The 22,998-nt window shown below is 47.8% G+C and overlaps 3 protein-coding genes across 3 annotated transcripts; 2 read left to right on the forward strand and 1 right to left on the reverse strand.

Moving 5' to 3' along the window:
- Positions 1-4,587: 4,587 nt before the first annotated feature.
- LOC120649464 (pyruvate kinase isozyme A, chloroplastic-like) lies at positions 4,588-8,539 on the reverse strand. Its single transcript, XM_039926259.1, has 6 exons — positions 7,850-8,539; positions 7,009-7,099; positions 6,687-6,880; positions 6,221-6,342; positions 5,338-5,816; positions 4,588-5,122 (listed from the first exon to the last, which is right to left on the reverse strand). Exons 1-6 carry the CDS (start codon positions 8,384-8,386, stop codon positions 4,821-4,823), a joined length of 1,725 nt encoding a protein of 574 aa, XP_039782193.1. The 5' UTR covers positions 8,387-8,539; the 3' UTR covers positions 4,588-4,820.
- A 1,469-nt stretch (positions 8,540-10,008) lies between these two features.
- Positions 10,009-12,896, forward strand: LOC120649465 (60S ribosomal protein L4-1-like). Its single transcript, XM_039926261.1, has 2 exons — positions 10,009-11,172; positions 12,538-12,896. Exons 1-2 carry the CDS (start codon positions 10,072-10,074, stop codon positions 12,649-12,651), a joined length of 1,215 nt encoding a protein of 404 aa, XP_039782195.1. The 5' UTR covers positions 10,009-10,071; the 3' UTR covers positions 12,652-12,896.
- An 831-nt stretch (positions 12,897-13,727) lies between these two features.
- Positions 13,728-18,334, forward strand: LOC120649467. The gene is made up of 4 exons (XM_039926263.1): positions 13,728-14,161; positions 14,311-14,449; positions 16,132-16,496; positions 17,386-18,334. The coding sequence occupies exons 3-4, from the start codon at positions 16,155-16,157 to the stop codon at positions 17,914-17,916; spliced, it is 873 nt and encodes a 290-aa protein (XP_039782197.1). The 5' UTR covers positions 13,728-14,161; positions 14,311-14,449; positions 16,132-16,154; the 3' UTR covers positions 17,917-18,334.
- The last annotated feature ends 4,664 nt before the right edge of the window (positions 18,335-22,998 follow it).

Consider the following 22,998-nt stretch of genomic DNA (forward strand, 5'->3'; position numbering starts at 1 on the left):
AAAGGAACTCGATCGTCAAATGGCCATCCACCTTTCCTTTTCAAAAAAAAAATAATGACCATCCATCCTACTACATCAGTCACTCTCGCTTAAACCAGGATACAGCTAGCCTACGCCGATTGCTTCTTCGCGGATTATGCGGGCAATTCCGCTTCTTTTTTTTTTCTTTCTAGCCAGGCCAATCAACGCCACGCTAGCAAAAGACGTCCCTCTCCGTGAGTCCGTGTGCACACGATGGCATACATTTTTTTTTTGGAACATTCATGCGCAGTGCTTATTATCTGGACAATGCGTGCCATTTTCGTTGCAAGATCCGAAGATCATGCGAATTTAAGCGAGCTAAACTTGTACCAGCGGTGAACCTAATAAGCTTGTAGTTGACAAAATAAATAAAATAAAATTATAGAAGAAATATAAACAAAAGCTTCTCTAGTGGTGTAACCCCAGTTGGGCTAGGCCGCTAGGATAAAGCCTCTCGTGGATGTGGACCCGGCCGTATTTTGCCACCAGAAGTCACCGTCATGGGCTCGTGGCCCATTGTTTTAATTCCGATGGCATCATGCTGTGAGGTCATTTGATGGATGGATTATCTTGTAACTAATAACCGATAAAAAAATCACATCAACCGTGCGTGTACGAGCGTGTGCACGAGCGCTCGAGTCGTAGCTGCGCGAAGCACTGTACTCTCGGCGACGCTGCGGATTACGTACGGATTGCTTTGACCCGTCGATCAGAAGGCTGTAACCACGGATCTTACCTGCAGCACCACGGATTAACCGCAACCCATGGATGAAAGTTTTTTAAGCACCGGTGGGTGTGGATCGGAAGCATACAAGCTGAACCCGTGTGGCTCGAATCGGACCGAAAATCTGGAAAATTTTCTGGAGCAACCGCCCTTCTTCAGATCATGCGAAAGGACCTTTGGGCTGCTCTGGTACTGGCAGGCTGGTAGCCTGATACTGGTAGGTGGTCACTGACTCACTGTCCGTCTCTTTCGGCAGCTGCGAGGTGGTCTCCACCTCCTGGACCTGGCCCCTGGGGATGGACCTGGACGACGTGGCCATCTCGCACCTGCAAGCCCTGCTGGCCTGCTGCTCTCGAGGCAACAACAGTTGCTCGCGCCCTGTGGGTGGGTCAGCCGGTCAGGTCACCACGTTTGTGTTACGATCGCCGTACGCCTCTGCTCCTCCGCCGGCTCTCCCAGTCTCAGACCGCGCCCACGCATGCACGCACATCCCAGGCGCACGCGTTCCTGCCTGCGCCTCCGCTTCGAGCCTCGGAATGGAGCAGCCCTCGGCTCGGCAGCGCTTACGCTGCGGGAAGCTGAACGCTGCTGGGTCGTCGGCGACGCCACGGCCGTGTCCTGCGGCCTGCCGCCTGCCTGGTGCCTGCACACGACGCCGCGGCGGCGCGGGTGTTTCTCCGGTGCCTGCCCGTACCTGCCGGACTCCACCCACCACCAGCTCCTGCTGCTGCGCGTCGTGGTACTCGTACGTACACGCACGCGCGGGGGCCCGGCGGGGCGGGGCGTGGGCCTGGGCGGCTGGGCCCGCCTGCTGTCGCCGTGATTCCGACCATAGTCACAAAGTTCCTGGGTCGACCGGGTCGAGGAACGGGGTCGAGGGTCGAGGGACGTCACTTTATAAAATTGTGGTACGAAGGGGGTATATCTCTATGGAACGATAAATTATTATGTGGAACGCGACTCTAATTCATCCGGGTCGATATTTTCGGATCGATGCGTCTTTAAAAAAACAAAAACTATATATATATGTGCTACTAATGAAGAAACTAATCTGCACAAGCATATAAGAAACATATAAAATAGTACATTTAGATCATACTACACGTACTCAGCTTATTATCTAATAAAAACCACCTCAATCCGCTATCAATAACCTTCTTATCCCAATCAAATCTGCTAGCAATGGGGCTGCGACCCCTCTCAAACCGGGACGCGATCCAACCTTGAATGGGACACTGACCCTCTTCGACCCCGACCCTCGAATCGGAACGGCATTCCCGGGTCGTGGGACGAGGCATCGACCCCGAATTCTGTGACTATGATTCCGACCGTACGCACACCTTGGATCGGACGGCACCGGCAGCGGCCCCCCCACCCGACGCGGACGCGGGGTGGGCCGCGCGCGGGTCCGTGCCTGCCTGCCCCCTCCTTCCTCCTCCCTAGTCCCTACCCTGCGCGGCGGAGCACAGGCAGAGCACACTGCTGCGTCACGGACGCAGTGGCACGAGTTATTCGCGCCCGCTGTTGCTGCCGACCCGCCGTGCACGCCCGCTACTGTGGCCGTCCAGGGCTACACCATCGTCGTCCCGTCGTCGGGTGGTGGGCACCATGACGACGCACTAAAACCCTACGTGACAAGAATAGGGTACACGCACGACCGACTGCCAGCCGGACAGGGGCACGGTCAGTCCGCGGCGAAAGCACATGCCCGGCCTCGGCCTGGGCACGCCAACCTGTTCGTGGCGCCCGGCGACCCCGGGCCGGGAAAACGGCAGGCGCGGCGCGGCATGGCCGGCCCCGGCCGGCAGCTTCGCCGTGCTGGGCGCGGCGGCGGGGTTTCGGCGCTGCGCGACGCGGCCGTACGCGCAGTGTAGCTAGGTCAATCGAGGTGCCCGGCCGGCCGGCCCGTGTGGATGGTGGGGTCGCAGAGGCATCATCTCGAGGGCTCACATCAGCTGTTGCCTCCACGCGAAAAGCGCGACACCGGCGACTGTTGCGGTGCTCCCCTCCCCGCGCCGGGTCATCAAAGACGGGCACTGTCCTCGTTTGGCATCTCGCTGCGAGATCCATTCCATTCGACTAGTAAAATTGACGGTGATTTTTTCTCTTTTTTTTGGTGGCGGAGAGATGGCTTCAGAGAGGGTGAGACGATTAGACGAACCAGGTATGGGATTTTTTTTTCTTCTTCTTTCTCATCTCAAAATGTATGGATTGGAATATCAACTTGTGACGCTGAGATGTGGACCTTTGATGTACGAATAGACCTGGCCCACATGCGACGTGCCGGGGCATTATCGCCAATTAGTCGCACTCAGCTTGTCAAGTCCTCCAGACTTTTCGATGACCTAGGGCACCTAGCCTACCTGATTGTTCTTGATTTGTTCTTGGATTCATCAGCTCCCTTTTGTTTCCCTCGGTTAAAATAAATAGGCCCACAATCAAAATTTAGAGTACACAAATGTAATAATAACAACAGCAATTAAAGGTGCCGCCAACCACTTTCAAGGTGGGGCCCGGAGAGAAGAAAGGGATCCTTTTTGGAGGCTTTGTCCGCGACAAGCAAAGCAGTTGGTGTTGCATCTAATCTAACAGCCCTGCTGCTAGTGACGGATTTCGGGTAGAGGTGGTGATGATGCCTCAGCGTTCGTGAGGGGGTTTGGCTAAAGGGAATGCGGTGCCAAAAAGGGCCATCATTTGCGACACATTTTCTAGTCGTGTCAGGTTTGTAGATTGTTTAGCAAAGCATTCTTTTAATTCCTTTTAATCTTGTTTGTGTATCAATAATCAATTATATGTGTTCGAGCCTTTATCAGCATGTGTGCTTGTAATTTCTAAATTTATTCCACAAATTGACTAAGTTATTATTTTAGTGGTAGACACCAATTAGTATGTTAATGGGGAGACACGTGGTGATTTCGTCTGAGATTTGCCGGCTCGGTACCTGAGCGATACTCGTACGGTTAGTGTATGCATACGTAATTCATAGGGCTGAACAAGTACATCTGTACATGTACAGTGTTTACGCCTCTACATTTTTTTAAAAAAAATCAACACTAACTTGGTATAGTTCGAACATAGTAGCTTACTATGCAACTGAAACAAAAGTGTCGAGATGTTGCAGACGAATGGGCTGCATAGTTTTGTTGATAATGATGGGCTGGACTCCATTGGCCCTGAATACCCAATTGCATGGGCCAGGGCAAGTGCAACCATTCTTATTTTGCAGGTACAAGCAAAGCAAGAAGCCACATAAAACTCATGCGTGGAATCAGGCGGTGAAAAATGTCAGTTACAGCGAGACAACCTGGAGTCTTGGTGCATTTTACAATCTGGAGTCCAGTGGTTGTTGCTTGGGTACTTTGCTATGGTACTATTAACCTTTATTTGGCGTCTCATTGGTTTGCAAGATATTTGTGTATGTCTCTATCAATTCTATAAGTTGGGCATTTTTTTGCGAGAATTATTTGATTTGATTTACAACGGTAATGCAAAAGTAAACTGTCAGATCACACCGGCAATGCGAACGGGAGGAATGTACCTGAACCTGTTTGGCTTTTATGAATGTCTTAAGTCGTAACAGTATAAAAAGCACCAGCAAACGACAGTATCCCAAAAAAACAGAATTGTACCTTGAAGCTATATAAAAAACAATCGTTCCCTTCGCACTTGCCTATCGATGGATCTGGCCTCGTTAGCCTATATCAGCGATTCAACAATGAGCATGAAAGCTCTCCCCGCCCATGGGAGAGAGAGGAAGCAAATTCTGGTCATATCATTGCAATTCTAACTTTCTTCAATATCTTAATACCGTAGTAATGTGCCGATATCGGCATATCGCTGTATCTAGAAACACAACATTGTGGGTGCAGTTGTTAGACTCACAAACTTCTTATGGATAGCAAGCGAATGCAGTATATTCAAGTGTGCACCATTGAACATCAACACAATATAACAAGCTCTCAAGTCTCACAACTCACAAAAGAAAATTGCCCTTCCATGCTACAGTACAGATCAGTTTCAAAATTGATTGGGATAATGATTGTCCAGGAAATGACAGGACACGGGGAAACTATTCCTAGGGTACATTCATCACTTGGATGGACTGCAGCATGTCGGAAAGCGCGATCACCAGGTCACCGGACTGTACCATACCCCTGGCCTTGAGCAGGGAGAAGGTGCGGTTGAGGTTGCTCTCCATGTCATCGGAGTCACTGAGCCTGAACGGGATGAGACCCCACTGTAGGTTCAGCCGTCTCCTGACAGACGTCGAGGACGTGAATGCGAAGATTGGGCAGTCAGGGCGGCATCGTGAGAGCAGGGAGGCCATGTGGCCATGCTTGGTGTAGACGAAAACAGCATCGACTCCCAAGTTGTTGGCTGCAAATAAGTGCAAAAGTTGGTTTCAAATGTTTATCTAGAGATCATTATGCACAAAACATGATTTACAGCATCCAAACTAGTTCAGAATTCACCCACAAACTAACTTCTAAGTTAATGTCAAAAGCAAAGCAATCAAAGTCCGGGCATGCATCAGTTTATTATACGGCTCTGCAAATTACACCAGGTATTGATAAAGTGATTGTATGGCTTACCCATTTTCGCTGCTGAATTGCATATTTCCTCTGATATCTTATCAGAGAAGGAAGACGAGACATCTTGAAGCTCCAGTGCCTCATGGCGTTTCTCTTCTCTCCACCACTTTTCAATCCTGAGACTAACACTCCTAAGGACACTGAGAGCCTTCTCTGGATACCTTCCCATGGCTGACTCACCAGAAAGCATGAGAGCATCTGCACGCTGGCGGACTGCTTCAGAAACATCAGCAACCTCAGCCCTAGTAGGTGTAGGATACTCAATCATTGATTCCAGAAGCTGAGAAGCAACAATGACTGGCTTGTTGAGTTGTCTGCACGTTCTAACTACTTTCTGCTGTATGGAAGGTACTTGTTCCAGGGGGATCTGTGCCCCCAAATCCCCTCTGGCTACCATTACTCCATCTGATGCACGGATAATCTCCTCCAAGTTCTTCAAAGCATCAATGCTCTCAATCTTTGCAATGACCCCTATGTCACTGGCACAAACAACGAAACAATAACAACTTAAATGACAAAGCAACAACTTTTAGCTGAAAAGAAAACTTCACACATATGGTGTCTAAACCTAATATTAATAAGTGCGACAGGTTCGTGTTTAAACTAGGGCATATAGACCTGCTACACCCTAAGTGTGCAAAACTAATAGTGTGTTGATTATTGCACAAAAGAGAACCCTGTGGCAGACTCCTGTAAAACCTCAAGATTGTTCAATACATGGTCCGATACTTATTGTCCAGAAGCCGTATGGGATTGTGCAAAAGGTCATAACTAGTGAAACACTTCCTTTCTGTTTCAGACGTACAGATAGTCAATACAGTGCTAGTAAGCCCAGGTACATCTTGCATGTGTTGAGGTAACAACTTTCAAAAGTTAAACTTACCTTCCACGGCTCCGTGCAGTAATGTAGCTCTTCAGATGGTTAATTACTTCTGCAGACTTGACAAATGATACAGCGATGAAATCTACACCTTCAGCAATTCCAAAATCAATGTCAATCCAGTCCTGCAAAGTTGAGATCATAAATTATCATCTGCAAGTAGCGCCCAAACTTTTACTATATATTAACTGAGTGCAGCCTATAAGATAAAGATTTTTCACTCATTTTTACTTGCATTTAGACATTATATGATTATATATAGAGTTCCAGAGTGAGGCACATCAAACCTTTACATTCTTGAAAATAATTTTAGCATCCAGGAAAAAATAATCAGCCAACCCTAGGGTCAATATGGAATGCCATAAATTTACAAGACAATCTGTATTGAATTTCTATATTGATTGTTGAGCACAAAGTATGAGAAGCATATTTCAAAACAAAGCAAGAGCTGTTTCACTATATAAATTACCTTTGATGAAACTGTAGGAAGCATAGCATTCCTCTCTCGCACTACACTGCCATCTCGCCAAATAGTAAGATTAGCCCGTGGCAGCACCAAACCAGGATCGGTGCAACGGCACTTCACATCTGGCCCTAGCTTTTCAATGACCTCAAACCTGGCCATTCCACCGTCCACAAATAGTTCATCGCCAGCTTTAACATCTGGGTAGGGTTTTGATAAATTATCAAAACAGGAAAATATTACAATCACACTACTGGATGGGAGTAATTTTGCAACAATAACTAAAAATAAGTAGACTCGAGAAAGAAGATCAGGGATTATAGATAACCTTCAGCAAAGCCATCGTAATTCACATGAATGATTCGATCTGGCAGTGATGTGTCAGAAGATCTAACGCTGAATGTCCAAACTTCTCCATCCTGCAAAATCCAAGAAAATAGTAAGTTCTGATGAGTGACAACTAAAAGGGCTCAACATGAAAAATTCAGTACATCAGAGTTCAGATTAAAGTGAATGAATTAGATGCTTCACTTTTTAAGTACTCATAGTGTGCATGATCTGAACTCAAGATCTTTGTTAGGTTATGCCACATTTTCCTTTTCTCAGAAGAATTTAGTGGTTAGGTTCTATCATCATAATTTCAAATCAAGACCTTTATGCTATAACAATATGGTTTCTGCTCTCCATTTCGGAAACATTGAGTAGTCCAACACTCTCATAGTTTCCAAACAGATTTTTCACTACAATCTCAACTTATAGTGAAATCTATATCTGCTTGTCTCCGAATTGGTGGAAGACACGGCCAATAAACCAGATTACTCCTATATAGTTGATTCTCAAGCCTTAGCAAGTGTAACCCATGCAGCTGAGTGTTTGTTTCGATCATGGGTAACTAGAGTTTTACAAGAAGCTTGATATTTTGCATCAAATTTAAGAACAGAGACATAATTTTATCACACATCTTACACAAACGAAGCCCAAGATTGAATCTCATCCTGCACTTACACACTAAATCTCATCCTGAATATCATCAACTACGTCGTCCTCTTAAGATCTCATCAGATGAACAATGAATGAATCAGGTATATATATCAACCGACATCCTAGGTCTCTAGTGTTTAGGCACGGAATAAACCTATGAAAGCGGAGAGGCAGGGGCCCGTGCTCACCTCGGCCTTTGCGGAGGCCGCGCCGCCGAGGTCGCCCATGTGGATCTCGCTCCCCTCGGTGTCCATCATGACCGCGACGGCGAACCCCTTCTCGTCGTTGAGCCTCCGCACGGCGCGGATGACCCCGCGGTGCCACTCGCGGTCGCCGTGGCACATGTTGACCCGCGCGACGTTCATGCCGCCGACGGCGAGCGCTTCGAGCTCGGCGGCGCCGCAGGTGGCGGGCCCAATGGTGCAGACCAGCTTGGTGCGGCGCGTGCTCCGGAACCCGTTCTCCCGCAGCTCCGCCTCCGTGGCGGCGTCCACGTCGATGGCCGCGGCGGCCGCGGGGTGGGCCGCCGCCCACGGGACGTAGACGCCGTTCGGGGTCGGGGCCGGGTCGGGGAACGAGGTGAGGTCGGAGGACGAGGCGGCCAGGCGGCGGCCGAGGCGCTGGGGGCGGGGGCGGATGTGGAAGGGGACAGGGATGCGGTGGTGGGAGGGGTTAGAGGGTTTAGGAGGTGTCGGGAGGTGGAGAGAGCGAGCGGTGGTGGCCATGGCTGCTAGCCGCGGCGGCGGAGAGCAGTCCACGACGCTGGGGACAGCGGCGAGGCGGGTCAGCAGGAGGCGGCGGCGGCGGCGTAGATGTGGCTTTGGGATTGTCGCCCGTGCCTCGCGAGTCAGGATGGCTGCGATGGCGGGTATGGCTCTGGCCCCGCTTCGGATGTAGCCGCGGACAGAGAGCTGGGCGCTTGGATGCAGCGTCAGATGCCAACGGCGCTTCGTCGCATTCGGATCTGGCATATTGTTATTTATCAGCAAGGCATGACGCATGATCCGTTAACTTTTTTAGGATTGTCCAATACCCTAAAGAGATGGTCGAAGCTATAGAAAAGAACCTTTTTGACAGTTTGCATTGACGAGATCAATTTCCTGGAAGAAATGTAAGAGCTCATCGATTATCCTGGTGCACAAACGGTCCAAAATACTGTGATCCGAAGCAACAATAAATTGCGTAAGAGAATTGCCATTTCTACCTTTTCAATTTCAATGGCAAAAAAAAAAAACGATTTCAAGATATGTTACAGCAAACCTAGCAATTTGATTTTAAGATATGTTGCATTTAGCGTATTATCAATATGCATCACTAATTAACCTTTCGTACAATATCGTAGAGAACTGGTCAGAGTTGGGGGGCATTGACAGCGAAAGATCACTACCTTGGAAGAAATGGAAGCAGCACCACCATACATGATCCTATAATCATAAAATTTTTACTACAACTCCACCATATAATGATTAGCCTACCATAAAAAATTCACCATAATTAGACAGCGGAAACTGTATCTATAAATTAATTACAGAAAAGTATATATATATAAAATTACAGCAAAAAATTTATACTAAAGTATACTATATAATATGTTCACTACATAGATCTACTCATGTGGAGTCCAACAAAATTGGATTTTCTATTTTATGATTTTTTATAATTTAATATGATTTTTCAAAGATTCAGTCAAAATAAATATAAAAGAAAAAGAGAAAACCGCTGTCACGTCACCTTGAAACCGCTCAAAGGAGGTCGCGCGAACGGTTTCGAAAGTTCGAGGAGTCTAAATAACCGGTTTTGTGGTCTAGGGAGGAAAAGCGGATTCGGTCCAAAGTTGAGAAAGACAGAAATGACTTTTTCCTTGCAAACCTACCAACCAAGCCCAGCCCGTCAGCAAAGAATATTAACAACCCATCAGCAAAGACGTGTTTTTTTCATTTTTATATTTTTCAAAATCGTTTTTTACAGAAATATATTTTCGATTTTACAATTTACAGGTATTTTTAATTCTCAACAGCGGTAGGGGCCAAGATGTAATTAAAATTTATGTTTTATCGCATGGAGGCCCCTACCGCCCGGCAGGGGGGCGGCAGGGGTACAAACCTGTAAATTGTGAAACCGAAAATATATTTATATAAAAAATAATTTTGAAAAATATAAAAATGAAAAAAACGCCGGCAAAGACCAACCCATCAACAAAACTCAGCCCAACTACCCACCACCACCCAGATGTCCATCCAGATCACACACCACCTACTCAAAAGTCAAAATCAACGGCCCAGATCTCACCTCTCAAACCCTAGCTCTCACACCCCAACCCTGATATAAGCTTGCTCACTCCCTTCACGCCTCCACCCTTCCCGCCCCGCCGCCGAAGCCGCAGCGCCGCTCCCCCTCGCCGCCGCTGCAAATGGCCGCCGCCGCGCGCCCCCTGGTCTCCGTGAGGGCCCTGGAGGGCGATATGGCGACGGACTCCGCCGGCGCCCCGCTGCCGGACGTCCTCCGCGCGCCGATCCGCCCCGACATCGTCCGCTTCGTCCACAAGCTCCTGTCCTGCAACAGCCGCCAGCCCTACGCGGTGTCGCGCCGCGCCGGTCACCAGACCTCCGCGGAGTCCTGGGGAACGGGGCGTGCGGTGTCCCGTATCCCCCGTGTTCCCGGCGGCGGAACCCACCGCGCTGGCCAGGGAGCCTTCGGTAACATGTGCCGTGGCGGACGCATGTTCGCGCCCACCAAGATCTGGCGCCGCTGGCACCGTCGCGTCAACATCCACCTCCGCCGCGTCGCCGTCGCCTCCGCCCTCGCCGCCACCGCTGTCCCGTCCCTCGTCCTCGCCCGCGGCCACCGCGTGGAGTCCGTCCCCGAGCTCCCGCTCGTCGTCTCCGACTCTGCGGAGTCCATTGAGAAGACGACCCAGGCCATCAAGATCCTCAAGCAGCTCGGTGCATACGCTGATGCTGAGAAGGCCAAGAACTCCGTTGGCATCCGCCCCGGCAAGGGGAAGATGCGCAACCGTCGCTACATCAACCGCAAGGGGCCCCTCATTGTCTACGGCACTGAGGGCTCTAAGATCGTCAAGGCTTTCCGCAACCTCCCAGGTGTTGATGTTGCCAATGTCGAGCGCCTCAACCTACTCGACCTCGCCCCTGGTGGCCACCTTGGCCGGTTTGTGATCTGGACCGAATGCGCGTTCAAGAAGCTTGATGAGGTGTACGGTACCTTCGAGACGCCTTCGGCTAAGAAGAAGGGTTTCGTGCTCCCGAGGCCCAAGATGGCCAACGCTGACCTGTCTAGGCTCATCAACTCTGATGAGGTGCAGTCTGTCGTGAAGCCCATCAACAAGGTGGTTAAGCGCAGGGAGCCTAGGAAGAACCCGCTGAAGAACATGGCCGCTGTGCTCAAGCTGAACCCGTACTTGGGCACTGCGCGCAAGATGGCAGCTCTTGCTGAGGCAGCGCGTGTCAAGGCCAGGAAGGAGAAGTTGGACTCCAAGAGGACCAAGCTCAGCCCAGTATGATATCCCTTTCATACCTTTTCTTTTGCACTATCTCTGTATATAGTTTCTTAGCTTTTTCATACTATGCTACATTTATTGTATGTTATTAGCATTGCATTGTTCTAGTCACTATCATTTCCTTGCCAATGTTGCAGCATTGGATGTTTCACCATTTCATATTCATCCTAATAGAATACTTATTGATTGGTAGCTCAGGGCAGATAGTTTGTTGAGAGCGATAGTGCTTCTCATTGCACTTTCCAAATAGTCTTGATATGCTTGGTTAACATGCACGCAGCTGAACCCTTTAGGATCTGTTGTCATTGATGCAGCTAGACTATCTGTACCTTGCAATTTGTTTGGAATTTGTTAGTTTTGTTAATGAATCAGTTTGTTTGCTCTAATTTGTGGAACATGTGAAACTATCAATGCTCACCGTAGGAATATTTGTGCACTTCTCAATGTTTAAGTTATTGATTTGGTTCTCACATAGTTATTTCTGATTGAGCAAGTTATCACTTCCATTTAATCTCCAGTATATAATATTGGGCATTTTGTATGTAGTTGTATGGTGACCGTGTGCCTGTATTATGTAGTGTCATATGTTTCTCTAAGCCTAGATAGCTTTCTTTAGTTATTAATTTTATTGCCATATAGTATTAACTTGCTATTATAACACCTAAAATGCTATATGTTACAATGTAACTTATTAGTTTAGAATTTGTCGTGTAACCTAGTCTGTTTATTTGCTATAGTTCCTAAAGGTCTGTCCCTTGTTAGAATAAGGTCTTCTCTATTTAGCCACTGTTGGTTTCAGCTTGTAAGGTTGGCAGCTTTTGGGCCAGATTATTGCAATCTGGCTCATGCCAGCTTGCAGATTATCGATTCACAATCTAAAAGTTTAGAAACAGAGCCTCGTAACCTAGCTGTAATATCATGTTAATGGTCTCTATGTATATTAATGTTCCTTTTTCTCAGTAGGATTTTGCTTATCATTGCTGACTTGACTACATTTTGCGGTACCTTAATTCTTGCAATCATAGATTTTTTTGAAGATGTGGACTTAATGGCACATACTTATTCATGTTTGCGGATGTTTTTGTTCATGTCTCTATGCACATAAGTTTCTTTTCTAGGCTTGCAATGGTTTTGTTCTAGGCTTATAATATACGTATTGATGCTCACATATGGGTAGGCTGATGGTGTTAACTGAACTGTGCATCCACCTACTAGATTCATCCCATTCTTATATTTTTGTATTCCATTTGCCATATCATCTCCCCAATTATTGTGAGGGGCATGGTTATTCTGTTTTCATCAGTTCTGAAATCTATAATACTGAAGTGGTGTGCTGATTCCGTGTTTGAAATTTCCTTCTAGGAGGAGGCTTCTAAGGTCAAGGCTGCTGGAAAGGCGTGGTACAAGACCATGATCTCGGACAGCGACTACACAGAGTTTGAGAACTTCTCCAAGTGGCTTGGTGTGACACAGTGATCTTCCAGCCCAAGTCTTCGTAGTTTATCACTGCCACAGTCAGGAATTATGATTTTGTTTGCTATTATCTTATGTCACTTGCTATTGAGATCATCAGACATGGTATCTTGTTTTGGTTTTGGCTTTGGTAGTTGTTTACCGCTGGTCTTTTATTACTTCCAGACTCCTATTATGAGAACAAAGTATATGCGAATTTTGACAGATAATGTGTCTTCGATTGTGGCTGATTTTGCGTTATGCTTTCATGGTTGCAACTTCTTGTTAATAGTAATGTTTCTCGTGCACTTGTTTAGGTGATGGGAGAATGGTCTGTGTCTTTCGAAGTTTGTAGTACCATACGATTGTTCATATGGTTGTATTTCATGTGGTTTGCCAAATCATACAGGACTTGGTTCCTTGCTAATATATGTTTTGAGTCGCCTCCTTTTTGGGCTTGTATTTCTAATAGATGGGATATTTGAAGACTCGTCAAGATTTAAGGCTTATTAACCTTCAACCAGTAGTAAGTAGTTTGTGAAAGCTGCTTGCGGTGGTAGCAAAGCCAATGATCCCTCCACTCTAATTTATTTTGGTGCTTTGCAACGCTATCCAGCTACACTTTCTGCATTTTTTTTCCGACAAAAAGTGGGGTGCTTTTGTGCTTCTCTGAGATGTGGATGTCTCCATCTCGCATCCACTTTAACCCCTCCTGCCAATCCACATTCCATCCTATCCTCTCTTCGTACCCATCAAACTTGACTTCTCTAGGTTTACCGTTTTCATTTTCCAAAACGTAAACCTTGCCGAGATTAGTGAATGCGCATCAAGTGAGAAATAAGTTGGGTAATTCTTATGACAACATTTCATCGCTGTAGAAAAGCTCACAGCTTCTCGTTCAGGCGAGTGCACTTGAAGAGGTAGAAATTTTGTTGTGCAGCCTCGTCGGCCTGGAGCTGGGTTGCTTGCACAAATCAGATCCATTTGTTGTCGCCTCTTAAATTAAGCAAGAGTTGACGTGCATAAACTTGCAACACAGAGGAACATGCCTTGATCCTGCCACCATTTCGTGGTGCTCAAAACGAAAGGAATAGCTATATGAGATTCCAGACTTTTTCGGTAAAGAGACAAGTGTTCGAATATTTTCCATTTTTCGAGGAAGTATCTATACATTTAGCATTTACGCATTAATCTGTACATTTTGCAAGCAACTGCTCCTTTTGGTACGCTTCCTGTGATTTGGACGGTGTAGATGAACGCAGAGGAGTCGTCAGAGTTAGCATTGGGGAACTTGGAATCTGGGTTCGTCAAACTGAAAACTATTTGTGGGATGGTGACACCGGATGAATCCATGAGGTAACAACTAATTTTAAGGTAGCAAGTTCAAGAATAAATTTAAAAAGAAAAGAAAACAGGAGCCAAGAACTGAAGTAAAGAACATCCCATGCGCCAAAACATTTGCAAGGCTCGGCTCCTCCAACTCAGGCACCCCGATCGCTTCGTAACCACCTGATTCATCAGTCGCTCCTCCAAGGTTGGTCTCCGATTGGTCTCCAAATTTCTATCCAATTTATTTTTACTACACATGCAATTTTTCTTTGCTATTCTTGGAGTCCGGTGGTGGTAATTTTTTTCAGCTCCTTTTGTCTCCCTTTTTTTCTCTGACCTGAACTGCTGTCCCAGCCAGGCTTTCACCTCGCCGCTTAATCCCAATTGGGTTGGAGCGCAACCCAATTGGGGGTTAATTGGGATTTCTACTCCTGGGCTGCCCGCCCCTCGTGTTCTTGGATTGGGCGACGCGAATCGGCTGGTTTCCTTGCAGGTGAGGACTGACGACTACTCACGGCTATTCGATTTGAATGGATTGGATTGATTCCTTGCGCGTTCGATTCCGCTTTCTTTTCTAGATTGCGCGGTAATAAAATGGATCTTCTAGACTTCCTGTTTCTGAAACCGATTAGAGCTTCTGCTCTTAGTTTCCAGTTCGAAATCCCAATCAGATTTTCTGCATAGTGATGTCTTGATAGGCGTTTCTTCCATGCTGTTCGATCTTTGACGCCCAATGTTCGAGTTGTGTCAGGTTGCAAGTGTTCATAGTTTGATTGATTCTCACTATCGCATTTTAGTTTGGTTTTCTAGCTGGAAATTCCGATCGAGGAATCCGGTTATTCGGACTGAAGGCAAGTTTAGTTGGTAGCTGTTACATGTTCTTTGTTCGTCAAAACTAATCCCCTTTCTTGGAAACTTAGTTTATCGGTCTCGCGTTGATGATCCTTTGCGATACCGTGGTCCAAGTTGGATCCCTTTTATTGTTCCATTAGTGGTATTTCCTCTGTTCATAGATGAATTGATTGGTTCATCCTGCCCCGTATGACGTAGAATTTCTTTTTGAATTGTTTTAAAGGTGTCCAATTTGGTAGTTCCTGCTTTGAAATTCCCACCTGAATCCGTGCTGTTAGCTTTGGAATTGAACCTGAATCGTTTTTTTACTGAATTGGAGTTGACTTATCTGTTGAGTCCTTTTTTACTGTAAATGGATGCAACTGATGTAGCTTTTTCCTTGTTTAGATCTCATATGATCTTTTCCACTTGAATTTCTCTCTAGTTTTGGTATCTTGTGGATTTATCTCCTACATCAACATTCCAGTTGTTGGCCCCCATCAGAAGGCGATGTTTACATCTAGGACTGAAGTTAGGAATGTGTTAGGTCACAAAAGAATGAGGGAAACGCATGTGTTTTGTTTTCAGAAGAATGTAGGGGTGATCCCTTTTGGCTTTGGTTTACTTGTTCAGTTGTTCCATGAATTGATGTGTCAGTAATGACCTATTGTCTCCGAATAGATCTTGAACCTTCTTTAACCACGAGCACCAGATGTTTGAGATTACGTTGAAAATCTTGATTCTTGCAATGATTCTGATAGAGAAAACATTGAGCTTGTTGTGATCTATTGATGTTCTCACTGTTAAACTTGACATATGAAGATTTCTGGATTCTGCCTTCCACTCCAGGCCCTCCTTTTATTCTGTTTCTTTGTCTTGATTCGGATGTTTCCACAGTATCATGTTGTTTGGTCCTTGGTATTTGCATCCCACTGAATGGTAATGCAATATTCTTTAATCAACTCAAAACTGATGTCATTATGCTAGTTTTTTTTAATAAAAGACTCTTGCTAATATCAATATTGAAAGTAGAATATGAAAGCAATATGTTTTTTATTTGTGTTAAAAATACTTTCAGTAGGTTTCAATAATGCATCACATGGAAGCTGTGCTCGTTTTTTAGGACCACATTAGTACCCGAAATTTATGTGTGACTGAAGGTGTATTCATATAAGATTGAATGTATGTCAGAACACAATGAGTTGCACGAATTCTGCTCTACTTGGATCCAATATTCAGAAACTGATAGTTTTATTACCATGATACCTTTGTGATCTACATCTGTTTTCTTTCCTTGCTCTGGTGCTACGGCATATTCTGACCCTTTCATTTGTGTTGACCCAGCCGCCAGCCTCCTTGGTAGAATCATGAAGCTGAAAAATAGTACAGCGGAGGCTTTTAAGGAGAACAATATGATTTTCACTTCTGAAGGAAATCTCCACTGTAAAAAAGTGCAAGACGATTATGGTGCTAGGCCAAACCGACCAGCTGTAGTTCAGACAAGAAGCAAATGGATTATTGGAGATGTAACTGAGGTTTTGGATCGCAACACATGGAAGCTTGGCAAGATCTTAAAGATGCTAAAGAACAATTACTTTGTTATAAGGCTTGCTGATTGCATCCAACTGAAAGAGTTCCACATATCTAGCTTGAGAATTCCACATACTCTGGAAGCTCCACAGAGCAATCCCTTTCCTGCAGCAGATAAGGTAACAGTCATTTCCTCGGGATGCAAAGTTGCTTTGTTTCGAGTTTACACGTTCATTTCTCTTACATAACCGATAGCCGATAATTCTTGCAAAACTAGTGTTAGGCATTGTTTACTTAGATTTACCTTGCTTGGCTTACAGCAACATCTGCATTTTGTGATTTTGGTGTCCTCTTAGTTTCATTAGTGTTGGACTATCAATCATCAGGAGTCTTGTAATATTGAGTGATTTATTGATGTTGTTGAAGGGAACACAAACACTCTCACAGACTTCTGTTGTTTCCAGGGAATTATTTATTGTCTACATGATTTATGATCTTTTATTCTCTTTTGGGACCACATTAATGCTATAGGGGTCCATACTCCATTCTTCCTAGGTATAATGTAGAGGATGGACCTGGGAAATCTACCACACCTTGTCCAATATCAGAATTATGTCACTGACAGTAGAGTTGTTATCTTGCTCTCTCTCTATCTGTTCTAAAACAAAACGGAAGTTGTGCTACATTTTAGATGCTACGTTGCTTTGTTGCGATGTGAATCTATCTGCAATTCAGTTGATGCATTTGACCTCACACCTCATTTTGATCATTGAGCCTCCTAAGTTCTGAAATTTGAGGGCCGCAGGAACACTGATGGTGACTACGGCAGCATTGTTACTGACTAGAGCTGCACATTCTGAATGAAACTTGAAGCTTGACGCATTCTGAATGTCTATTACTGACTGGTTACTGATTTGATCCGCGCATTCTGAATGTCTGATTGCAGTAGCAAAGATTTTAAACAAAAATGACTGATGCATGAAGCATTAGACCAACTTTTTCATCTTGTGCATTGGTATGCTTCTCATTCCAACTGGACGATTTTACAAGTTCCCATATCCTTTTCAGGCCACCGGACGCGGCAAACGCCATCCTGCTGATTGCGTCTTGCTTGGCTCAAGAGTTGCGCAGCAAATGGGGAGCAGCGGCAAGAAGAGGAAAGCAGCCGCAGGTGCCTCTCACCATCCGAGCAAAAGAGCACACCCGCGAAAGGTCGCCGTGGCATCCATGGCCGACAGCTACCTGCACAGCTCTTCTCAGGCCATAGAGGACGCCGAATGCTCGGTGGCCAGCTGCAGCGTGAACGACCCGTGCCGCCTGGACAATGGCGGCAACGGCAGCGGCCGGCGCCGCCGCGGCGCAGGCTGCCTCCCTGACGACGCCATGTCCGCGTGCCCGTGCACGTCCGGGGATCGGGAGGAGGCCGCGGTGGACGTGCACGGGCTGGAGCTGGAGGCGTACCGGTCGACGATGCGGGCGCTGTACGCGTCGGGGCCCCTGACGTGGGAGCAGGAGGCCCTGCTGACGAACCTGCGCTTGTCCCTCAACATCTCCAACGAGGAGCACCTGCTCCAGCTCCGGCGGCTCATGTCCTCGTGATCGTTGACAGCCACCCTTCTTCACCAGCGTCAGTCAAGTCGTACACGCTGGGTTCGCCGAACCACGTCCTGTTCGATCGAGCTCTTGTTTTATTGTTCTTGCATGCCTGCATGGTTATCCCCTGTCTTGTCTAGTTCAAGTAGAATCCTGTTTTTACCAGTGTCGAGATATGGATCTATACACACACAGAGAGAAAAGTCTGCATCTTTGTCCTGCCTTGTGTATCCTGAATACCTATCTTGCTTGTAAATGCGAACATGTTTACAAGTTTTCCTTCTGACTGAGGAATCATGTTTACAGGTTCTTTACTTTTGTTTCACTGACAGTTGATATATATTTGTCAGTTAGATTTGTTCCAAGTCAAATCTTGTAAGACCACTGTTAAAAATATTTTAAATAGGAGTTACCTATTATGATATTTTGTTTTCACCATCAACCTAATGATATTGGTTTTATATTATCGATCTTTATAATTTTTATTATTAACAATCAAAATAAAAAAAAATACTTTGTCTTGAACACTTTTACGAGTCCAAGCTCCAACGTACGCCCAACAAACGTTTTGGAAGGTCACGGAAGCTCTTGTTGCAATCGTTAGCATGCGACTATCTCTGTTTCGGGAGAAGAGTGATTCAGCGAACACCCAGGCGACAGACACGTACGCACGTGTCGAGAGAAAGCCACCTTCAGCGGCACGCACGCCACGTGCTCCGGCTCGTTGCCAAACGTATCGAGTTGACAGCCGTATAAGGACACCGCCGCACTGTTCCGGTGGGTCTTCCATGCCTCCTTTAGCCTCTCGTCCTCGATCGAATCGTGCAAGCCCAAGAAGAGCAGCGCGCAACGATGCCGGTCCGCCTCGTGACGGCGTCGCTGCTGCCTCCGTGCCGGGCCGTCCGCGCCGCGGCGGCGTCGGCCCGCGCCTTGCGTTCGGGCGGGCGCGGACCGCCGCCTTCCTCCGCGGGGCGCGCCGGCGTGCGCTGCCTCGCCGGAGTCGCCGCCACGCCCCCGCCGCCGGAGTTCCCGGGCCAGACGCCAGGGTCGTACCGGCAAATTCGAAGGCCCTGTGCGAAACTATGAACTGGACTCTAGTACCATCGTTGAGCCTGCGAGTGTCCAGTGAAATCCGGAAGGTGGAAGTGCAGACGTGACTTGTGCCGTGCCTGGCGAGCGGTTACAGTGGAAGCGAAAAAGATTGCACTGCGATTTGCAGATTTGATTGAAAGACAATGATCAAGCGGCATATTTCCTCTTCTATGACATATTTGGGCTACAATTTACTTCGTATTGGATCAAAATATAACTAAAACAAAATTTGCTATATAACTATAACTAGTATACTCGTTATATTTTGGGGCCCCTAAAATTTAGGGACCCTGTGCGGTCGCACAGCTCGCACGGGCCTAGATACGGCCCTGCAGACGCCGGCCGAGGTCCCCGGCACGGCCCGCCCGCCGGCAGAGGTCCCCGGCACGGCCCGCCCCCGTAGCCTGGCGTGATCGTGACAATGGCGCGCGTTGAGCCAAACAAGAATCCAACCGAGACATGCTGGTACGGCGCGCGTGATTCACCGACGGCCTGCGGCCGCGCCACGGCATCTCCCAGACTCCCCGGCGCGCCGCGGCGCATGCTCAGCCAGCTGCTCCCTGGGTTCCGATCGTGCAGGCAAGCCCACCTGATGGGAGACGCTAGCGTATAAGGGCCGTGCAATTGTATCAAGCGTCTGGCAGGCCGTGCCACTCCTGATGGGCTTGTACCACATCAAATTTGTGTGGGCCTAGCGGTTGAAGGCCCGGCGGGCCCGGTCCGGGAAAAAAGCGGAGAGAGAAGCGACGCGCAGTCGGTGGGCTCGGCAAAGTCGGCGAGGATTGAGGGAACTAGGGAAGCGTGGACATGCTGGCGGCGGCACGCGCGGGGACGGAGCGGGTTGGTCGGCGCGTTGCGGAACTCCGAATTTTTGGTGCGCCCTTTCTGCCGCCGCGCCGCCGGCGCCGGCGATCGGCATGGGGGCGGCGGCGATCTCGCTGCCGATGATACAGGTGCGCTCCCTGAACGGATTCCTCCGTCCCAACTTCAATCTCAGCCAGGGGCGCATGCACACTCGGGCCACCCGGGCCATGGCCCGGGGTTCGGCCCAAATTTTGCATGTTTTAGATATTTAATATATCTTTTTCTACATTATCATTGCTACATGTTTTAGATATTTAATATATCTTTTTCATTTTGCAGTAGTTTCTACCTCTGGACTTGGATCAATTGCTGAAGAAAGACTTGGATCAATTGCTGAAGAAGAATAAATATATTACTTCGCGATGGCGCTTTTTGTATGTTATCTATCTTTCCGTTTATATTTTCATGTATCTTTTGAACTGTGAGTTTGTGGACGTCTATACTTAAAACTCGGCCCGGGGTTCGACTCAATCCTGGTTCCGCCACTGATCTCAGCCATGGATGCTCCTCCCTCGAGTTCTAGGTCACGCATATTGGGATCTTAGCTTTTTAGATGACCAGACAGGGAGCATGAATAGTGAGCAAGATGACAATGAAAGTGAGTGTCGAACTCTCTAATAATGATGAGAAAATTCAACCGTTTACACTGTGAAGAGGGCGGGCTACTTATACCCCTAGCCCTCGGCCAGGTTTTTCTAAATTGCCCCCTCCCAACTCATTTACAGCTCACTCTTAGCCGGCTCCGGGGTAAAATTACAAGGTGAGAGGTTTACAAATCCGACCTTCTCACGTATTCGAGGGGTACACAAATCCGACCTTCTTACATATTCACGTTTTACTCACATGTCTGCAACCGACGAAGGTTACAACAACCTTCGGGGAGCTTCGGGAGGTAGAGCCGTGAAGGTTCCAACAACGAGCAATCGGCCACCACCTTCGTTCCCGAGGTTGATCACCTGACCCGAAGGTCCTGGTCTTCGGACGTGTGCTTCTGTGCAACTCTTCGTCACCTTCGGCACGATGGAGGAGGTGTTCTTCGTTCTGAAGGTTTTGTTGTTTGCGCTTGCGCTTCTGGGCAGCCGTCCGTTACCTTCGGGCTACAGAAGGTGGTATCCTTCGGTCCGAAGGTCATGGTTTTTGAGTTTGCGCTTCTTAGTGTTCACCCGATACCTTCGGGTATACTTGGCTCCATCATGTTGTGGCCCTGCAAACAGGTTAGGGAACATTTCCGAGAGTGAGGGCTTGACACGAAGGTCCAATCCCCAACAGTAGCCCCTCGAGGGCGAGGTCCGAAGCCGACGGTCCGAACCCTTGTTAATGAAAAAGATTGCGCGTAACCTTCGATAAGCTCCCGATGAAAAATGTCTCCCGAATCGTCGGCTGCAACGGTCGATTTTTGTTGTGTACGTGTCGGGCTCTGATTACGCCGCTTGGTTGGCCATCTCCTCGGTTTTACCGTTGGTACTGTTGTTTTTCACCGCCTATAAAAGCGGAGGTGGTTGGGGGGGGGGGTAAAGCCTGTGCCCTCTCGAGCTTGGCTTACCTTCGACGCTTTCGATTATAAAGCACTTTTTCTGAAGGTTTTTCTTTCGTGCTAATCAGGCTGATTGTTTTATTCGGTGTAAGTAGCTTTGCGGATCATGGCTCGCACTAAACAAACAGCGAGGTTGATCGAAGGTTCGTTTGAGCCTTTGTTTCTAATTTGTCTTTGTTTTTTGTAGATATGGCATTTATTAAGAGGGCGGTTCTTCGTGCAGACTCAGGTTCAGCTCCCGAAGGAGGGGTTGGTGGTTCGCAGCCGTCTCAGCAGCAGCAGCAATCCAGCGAGAGTCTCTCGGCGGTGTTTGCGGACCTGTCGGAACTGATGGCTCCAGAGAAATGTAAGACTTTGCTTTTCGAGCCATCTGTCGTATCTCAGAGCATGATAGACTTCTACGTTACGAAGGGCTATTTCACCGAGGGGGTTTGTCGTCCTCCGGGGGCAGAATTGATTCTTGTACCGGAGACCGGCGAGGTTGTGGTCTTTAAGGATTTTTTTACAGCGGGGCTTAGACTCCCAATGGATCCAATTGTGCCGAAGCTTTTGGAGCCATTCAACGTGAAGCTACACCACTTTACCCCGAACGGGATTGTTGCATTGGCCAAATTTCTGTGGGTTGTGCGGAGCTTCGGAGGGGAAGTGTCTGTGGACGCCTTTTGTAGGCTTTTCCAGCTGCACTGACAGCCTCGTAAGGTCTATGTAGATGATGATTCGGAGCTTAGCGAGGTTCAGAACGGCTGCTGCACCTTCGTTCCTCGTGAGCCGAACAAAAGGACCGATATGTTAAAGGTTATGCTTTCGACAGCTTACAAGAACAAGTGGGAGGGGAACTGGTTAGGATATTGGTTTTACGCCAAGATTGGCTTCCCTGATCCCGAAGGTTCTGGTGAGGAGAAGTATTTGCTGGCTTCGGACATTGAGATGTTCGATCACATCTATCAGCCTGCCTTCAGCAAGCGCGGGCCAGGTTTCAAATCGTGTCTAGAGGCCTTCATGACGGCTTGCCAAGTTTGTGGTGGCAGGGACGCTGTCGAGGAATTTCTGGCTGCGAAGGTTTGGCCGCTTGCTGCTGGCTGGTCTCCGGCGAGGTTCGAGCGTAAGCGCTTTGTTGGTTTGAAGTATGATGTGACTTCACCGGTTTTTGGGCTTCGGAGACCCGAGGGTTCCAGTGACGAAGTTATTGTGGATGAGCTGGAGCGGCAGGCTGCGGAGATACTGGGCCCTTGGAACAAAAAGGAGTATCTTTCTTTGGTGGAGGTGTGCGGAGGGAACCTTCGGTTGAACTGGTGCTTGGCTGAGATGGGTGTCGCTTACGAGCCTCGACCGGTTCCGGCGAACGCCATTCCAAGAATGACGCCGCCGGGGAACGTTGGTTCGGAGGTTCCTAAGTCGAAATCTAGGGGCAAGGCTAAGGTGGAGGAGGCGGGGAACTCCGGGGCTACTGGCAAGCGGGGATGCGGGCGTTGTTGGAAACCTTCGAGTACGAAGGCTTCTGTCGCGAGGGCTGAGAGCGCCAAGAGGAAGGCGCGAGATGAGGAGGTTTCTTCGGACGACAGCGGTACGCCCTCATTCATGGAAGAGCTCATGGGGAC

The sequence above is a fragment of the Panicum virgatum genome, chromosome 9K, assembly GCF_016808335.1.
Source record: "Panicum virgatum strain AP13 chromosome 9K, P.virgatum_v5, whole genome shotgun sequence".
In the NCBI taxonomy this organism is placed as follows: Eukaryota; Viridiplantae; Streptophyta; class Magnoliopsida; order Poales; family Poaceae; genus Panicum; species Panicum virgatum.

What these genes read in the sequence shown, in the direction of transcription:
- LOC120649465 (XM_039926261.1), top strand. Translation starts at nt 10,072, where the DNA reads ATGGCCGCCGCCGCGCGCCCCCTGGTCTCCGTGAGGGCCCTGGAGGGC. An exon ending in AGAGGACCAAGCTCAGCCCA is followed by an intron (nt 11,173 to 12,537) that starts GTATGATATCCC and finishes ATTTCCTTCTAG; the next exon opens with GAGGAGGCTTCTAAGGTCAA.
- LOC120649467 (XM_039926263.1), top strand. Translation starts at nt 16,155, where the DNA reads ATGAAGCTGAAAAATAGTACAGCGGAGGCTTTTAAGGAGAACAATATG. An exon ending in CCTTTCCTGCAGCAGATAAG is followed by an intron (nt 16,497 to 17,385) that starts GTAACAGTCATT and finishes TATCCTTTTCAG; the next exon opens with GCCACCGGACGCGGCAAACG.
- LOC120649464 (XM_039926259.1), bottom strand. Translation starts at nt 8,386, where the DNA reads ATGGCCACCACCGCTCGCTCTCTCCACCTCCCGACACCTCCTAAACCC. An exon ending in TTACGATGGCTTTGCTGAAG is followed by an intron (nt 6,881 to 7,008) that starts GTTATCTATAAT and finishes AACCCTACCCAG; the next exon opens with ATGTTAAAGCTGGCGATGAA. An exon ending in CAATTCAGCAGCGAAAATGG is followed by an intron (nt 5,123 to 5,337) that starts GTAAGCCATACA and finishes ACTTATTTGCAG; the next exon opens with CCAACAACTTGGGAGTCGAT.